At 39.8% G+C, this 6,000-nt stretch overlaps 1 protein-coding gene across 5 annotated transcripts in view; it reads left to right on the top strand.

Moving 5' to 3' along the window:
- klhl7 (kelch-like family member 7) overlaps positions 1–5,730 on the top strand; it is a 34,753-nt gene extending 29,023 nt beyond the window's left edge. For 4 of the 5 annotated variants that reach the window (XM_041184162.1, XM_041184160.1, XM_041184161.1 and 1 more), the window contains one exon: positions 5,283–5,730. In XM_041184162.1, the coding sequence (XP_041040096.1) occupies positions 5,283–5,566 (284 nt within the window). In that variant the 3' untranslated portion in view covers positions 5,567–5,730. Of the gene's footprint in view, positions 1–4,812; positions 5,106–5,282 lie in introns of all 5 variants that reach the window. The other variant, XR_005942612.1, reaches the window with a different exon arrangement.
- Positions 5,731–6,000: the final 270 nt, after the last annotated feature.

A 6,000-nucleotide genomic window follows, 5' to 3' on the forward strand; every position in this document is an offset into this window, starting at 1 on the left:
TACAAATCTATGCTGACTGCCCGTGATTAATCAGACTTTTCTAAATGGCTATTTCTACTATCTAATTTTTTTCCAATAATTTGCCCACCACTAAGGTTAGGCTGACTGGCCTGTAATACTCTGTATATCCACTCCACCCTTTTTAAACAATGCTACAATATTAGTGTCCTCCAGTCCCCTGTAACTAGAGAGAATTGGAAAATGATGGTTACAGCCTCTACTGTTTCCTCCCTTGATTCTCTTAGCAACCTGGGATACATTTCATCCAAGCCTGGTGAATTATTTGCTTTCATAGACGCTAAATCCCTGAATATATCCTCTCACTAAGTTTATCCCATCCAATATTTCACACTGCTCCTTAACTGCAATGTTTGCATTGTCCGCCTCTTCATGCCTATATCTTCCACCATGACACACACTTTCCTTCTTGTGCCTCTAAAATGCCTAATCTTTCCTTACTTATCCTCTTTCTCTTTAGGTATTTATAAAACATGTTTGGGTTTTCCTTGATTTAATTTGCCGTATTTTTTTCATGTCCTCTCTTTGCTTTCCTAATTTCCTTTTTTATTTTACCTCTGCACTTTCTATAATGTTCTAGGTTTCCTGCAGTATTGAGCTCTCTGTACCTGACAGAAGTTTTCCTTTTTTGCTTTACCCTACTCTGTATTATTTTTGATATCCAGGGGAAGCCTAGATTTGTGAGTCCCACATTCTTTCTTTGTGGGAACATATTTATTCTGAACCTTCTCTGCCTTCTCCTTGAATGCTTCCCACTGCTCTGCCACTGATTTACGTTCAACTATTTTAAGTCCACTTCTGTCAAATCACACCTCTGCTTAGTAAAATTGATCTGTCCCCAGTTTAAAACTTTTATTCTTGGTCTGTCTTTGTTCTTTTTCATAATTGTGCCAAATCAAACTGAATTATGATCACTACCACCAAGATGCTCTTCTACTTATACAGCTCTGCTAGCTAAAACCAAGTCCATTACTGCCCCTTCTTTTGTTGGACTTGCGACATACTGGCTAAAAAATGCATTTTAAGAATTCTATGCCATCTATATCTTTTGCAATGATCTTATCTCAGTTAATATTAGTGTACTTGAAATCCCCTAATATTACTGCCCTATTGTTTCTGCAGTTTGCAGTAATTTGCCTACAGATGTGCTCTTCCAAATCCCTAATTGTTTGGAGATCTCTAGTATACTCTGAGCTGTGATTGCTGTTTATTTGTCCCTTAGTTCAACCTATATGGCCTCATTTGATGATCCTTTCAGCATATCATTCCTTGTCAGCTGTGATAGTTTCCTTAACCAATATTACTACCCTCCCTCCTCTCATATCCCCCCTCTTTCTGAAAACCCTGTAACCAGAAATGACGAGTTGCCATTCATACCCTTCTTTAAGCCATGTTTCAGCGATGGCTATGATGGCATACTTCCAAATGTCTAATCTGTGTCCTCAAACTTCTTGCACAGAAACATATGCAACTAATCACTGAACAACCCCTTTGTTGTCCATTTTCTAGCCTTTGTTTCCTCTGCCATCCATTCTTGCTTAACTAATTTTCTGTGTGCCATTTTCAGCCTCTCTTCTCTGCCTTCTGAATCTACGCTCAGGTTCCCATCCTCTTGTCAAGCTAATTTAGCCCTCCCCAACAGCAAACCTCATGCCATGATATTAGTCCCGCTCCTGTTGAGGTGCAGCCCATCCGGCATGTATAGGTCCCACCTCCCCCAGAACCGGTCTCCATGACTCAGCAATGTAAATTCTCTCCTGTACTATTTTTCCAGCCACATAATCATCAGTACTATCCTCTTATTTAATTACCATAACACATGGCACTGGAAGTAACCTTTTGAGGTTGTTTTTAAATTTTTTTCCTAGCTCTCTAAAATTTGCCTGCAGAACCACACCCATCTTTCTACTTATGACATTGATAACAATGTGGACCACAAGCTTCAGCTGTGCAGCTTCACTCTCCCCCCCCCACCCCCCCCCCCCCCCCCCCCCCCCCCCCCCCCCCCCCCCCCCGACCCAGCCAAAGAATATCCTGCAGCCACTTAATTACATCCTTGACCCCTGTTGCAGAGAGGAACTGTGCTATCTTGGAGTCACATCTGTGGCTTCAGAAAAGCTTGTCTGTTCTCCCACTTATTGAATCCCCTGTCACTACCAGTTCCCTGAGCTTGTCCCTTCCCTCTTGCACAGCTGAGTCAGCCGTTGTGCTGCATCAGCCTCATCAGTATTCAGACCTGGCTATCGGTTAGTGAGTGAGATACACAGAACTACCTACCTGGTCCTCCTTGTCTATTAGGGGGCCACCCATTCTCTCTCTCTGACTGCACATCAATAAAATTGGGGTGACCACCTTTTAGAACATGCTATCCATGTGGCTCAGCCTCATGAATGTACTGCAGTGACTCCAGCTGCTGCTCAAGTTTTATAACCCAAGCTTGAGGTCCTCCAGTTAGCATTTCCTGCACATCTGGTTGTCCATGACACGAGAAGCATCCTGGTGTTCCCACATGGTGCAGGATGTGCATTTGACTGCACTGAGGTGTCCTGTCACTATTTGTTAGACTGCTATTTTTTTATTTTAATCTGCTGTCTTAACTAAGAGAAAGAACAAATAGACAACAAAAATACTCACCAGCCAACCCACCACCTGCTGTCAATCACATTATTCCTTTTTTTGGTTTTTGGATTTGCCTATTTTGTTGTTTCTGCTCAGATCATTGCTCTATCCTGGGTCTTTTTCCTCGCTCTTCATACTTAACTTATAGTTTTAGTCTTTTAACGAACTACTTGATCTAGTTTAAGCTATACTATATTAAATTAAATGCTTATCTGTATATCAAAGAACCACAAGTATAGGAGGCAAAAAGCAGTACTTACTTTCACCTCTGCACCCAATTCCCACTTGCATCAATTTCACAACTCTTTGCACTCTACTTGTCATGCATTCTGATCTGAGTTCACTCCACGCCAACCACTCTAGAATTGTGTTGGTGCACATTGGTTGAGGATTGGGTGATGATTTCCTTGTAATGTGACTTGTTAGAAAAAAACAGATTTTCTGATCATTATTACAGTGCTGTTTGTGGGACTTTGTTCTGTGCAAACTGGCTGACACATTACAACAGCGATTGCATTTCAAAAGTACCTCATTGGCTGTAAAAGTACTTTGAGACATCTGGCGGTCGTGAAAAAGCATTACATAAATGCATGTCTTTCTTTGGTTTACAGTTGCTGCCAAGACTCACATGTAAATAATGGCTTTTTGGCTAAGAGGATAAGAGGATAGTTGAGGAGGGAGGGTGAATGAGAACTGGTAGGGAAAAAAAAGAAAAGCGATATTCAGTCAGTCATCAGTTTGGAAGCAATAATTTCCAGTAATCATTGTTATATTCTTCCTTCTGCCAGTTGCTAAACCGGTTGCTGGTCTTTCACGACACAGTTTACATTGTTAGCTTTGATCGTCCATGTGGTATTTTCCAGCTGGAATCCATTGCATCACTTTCTAAGTTTTGAACATCAGCCAATGAGCTCTGCTCATTGTAATTTATATTTATAATACACTTTAGGGTGTCCTTCTCATTTAGATCTTGGTCACTGTTACAAATTTCAGGTCTTGCTCAGATATTCTCTTGGGTTTGTGCCTCTGCTCACTTTTGTAAGTAGAACCTACATCTCGTTCAGCAGTTTGCCTCTACTGTGTAGTATCTAATTATATGATAGCATAATCTGGGGTGTTACAATCCTCTTTTAATCTGAACTGGATAATATGTTTTTCTTGCATGTCCTCATGTGCATTTCTCCAATCTTTTAGTAGTTTGACATATTAACATTTTCATGAGATGATGTCCTGAATAGTGGGTTAAATATACTCACTTTTAGCCCATTTTTACATTAAATCTGACAAAGGCATTTGCTGTGCCTGTCTGGCTCTTTTGAATGTAAACTGCTTGGCCTCACTTATTTATTTCTTTGCAGACTTCACCAACTGGCTTGCAATAAGCGGGTCTTTGTTCTCCATCCTTCTGTGACCCAGGAAGTTTGGGCTTGATAATTGATCTCTGATCCTGTTACTATCTGGGGGTTGGCCAGTGGAGCTGACGATCAGATCCCTTCCCACTCTCCCCACCTGTACTTTTGAAACTAGTTTCATGCAAAGTTCAACAGAAAAAGAAATTATAATTCTCTGTGGTGTAAATATTTGAGATGAGGTAACTAATCCCCTCAATCATTGTTTTAATGCCTGGTATATGAGCATATCAATCCCCTCTGTCTCCCAGCAGCTCCAGCATTTAACTGTGAGGAGAATTTCTAACCTGGACAAATGCCTTAAATTTGAAATCAACACCTGAATATTCCTCATATCCAACACCTTTTCATGAAAAAAAATCATAAACGCAGAAAAGTGACTGACACTTTATCCTCTCACCTGATAGCTTGCAGTAATCAGTGTCCAGTTTTGTATTTTACAGCAGTGTTAATAGGATGACAGCTCATTAATACACTATCACCATTTTGTCTTGTACAGACTTTAGCAGGACAATCAAATATTGTGTGTGTATGTGATATAATGGTACAGAAAAATATCCCTAGATACGTCACAGTTTGGAGTCAGACCCATGTAGAAATAGGAAGGAAATTAAGGGAGGTGACTGAAGACATGGTTGAAGAAGAAGGTTGTAAGATGAAGGAAGTATGATGTTGGGCAGAAAGTTCCATAGTTGTGGGAAAGATGGCTGAAGGCTCCCAAGGCTCCGCCCTGCTCACCCCCATTCCCTTACTGTCTTAATCCTAGGCTCCGGAATCCTGCAGCCTTCCAAGTTAGATCCAGAGTCCCATCTGCCTTGTGCAAATGCAATAAAATGACACACAGCCAAACTTCTCAGACGTTTCTGTGGCATGAAAGGAAAAGGAGAATACAAACTATACCAAAAAAAAAATCAGTCGTACTGAAACAGTAAGAAACCAAGTTCCAGACATATAATGAAGTATAAAACTTCTATTTCATCTTCGGGATAAGTGAATTTCTCAAACAGTTTTTTCTCATGTTGCATTCTGGTACAGAACCATCATTTAGTATTATTTGAGGTGAGTAATTGTATCATAAAAGTGTACATAAAACGTTGGTCCAAATTAAATTGTTAAAAATGTCTCCAAGTTTTTGAAATATTTTCTGTGTTAACGGTGCCATAAAGTGAAGAAAATTGTTATTGTTTTGTAGTTTAGCACTGAGGAAGAAAACTTAATCTTTTTTTGTCCCTGCAGGTGGTCTGGATTCCATAGAATATTATGATATTAAAATGAATGATTGGAAAATGGTGTCAACGATGCCCTGGAAAGGGGTAACAGTTAAATGTGCAGCAGTAGGTCCCATAATCTACGTCTTGGCTGGTTTCCAAGGTGTAGGCCGATTAGGTCACATTTTGGAGTACAACACTGAGACCGACAAATGGACAACCAATTCTAAGGTCCGCGCTTTCCCTGTAACCAGTTGTCTTATATGTGTTGTGGACACATGTGGTGCAAATGAAGAAAAGGTTGAAACTTGAAAAAACATCCGTGGAGCTACAAGGATGATGTTTGTGCTGGCTTAAACTGGTATTTGAAGATATTTCTAACTCCGGAAGTCTTTTGAAATGTTTTAAAGTGATGTTGGTATTCAGGATTATTTCTTGAGTTATTAAAAAAAGGCTGTTTGCCTAATGTTGCAGAATTTTTGTTCTAATTGCTTTATAAAAAGTGTTCTGGTATTTGAATATTTCTGGGAATTGCTATAGAAAATGAGGTATTTTGTATGGCTTTGATTTTAATTTAAACATAGAAGTCTAGAAATTACTGTTGGCAGTATTAGTAAAGAAATAGGTTTTTTTGACATGGGATCATAGAGCATTACAGCACAGGAACAGACCATTCAGCAACAGTAATCTTCTCCACACAAGCCATTAAGCTAATCTCTAGCCCTCCATATATACCCTAATGAAAA

The sequence above is a fragment of the Carcharodon carcharias genome, chromosome 3, assembly GCF_017639515.1.
Source record: "Carcharodon carcharias isolate sCarCar2 chromosome 3, sCarCar2.pri, whole genome shotgun sequence".
Taxonomy (NCBI): Eukaryota; Metazoa; Chordata; class Chondrichthyes; order Lamniformes; family Lamnidae; genus Carcharodon; species Carcharodon carcharias.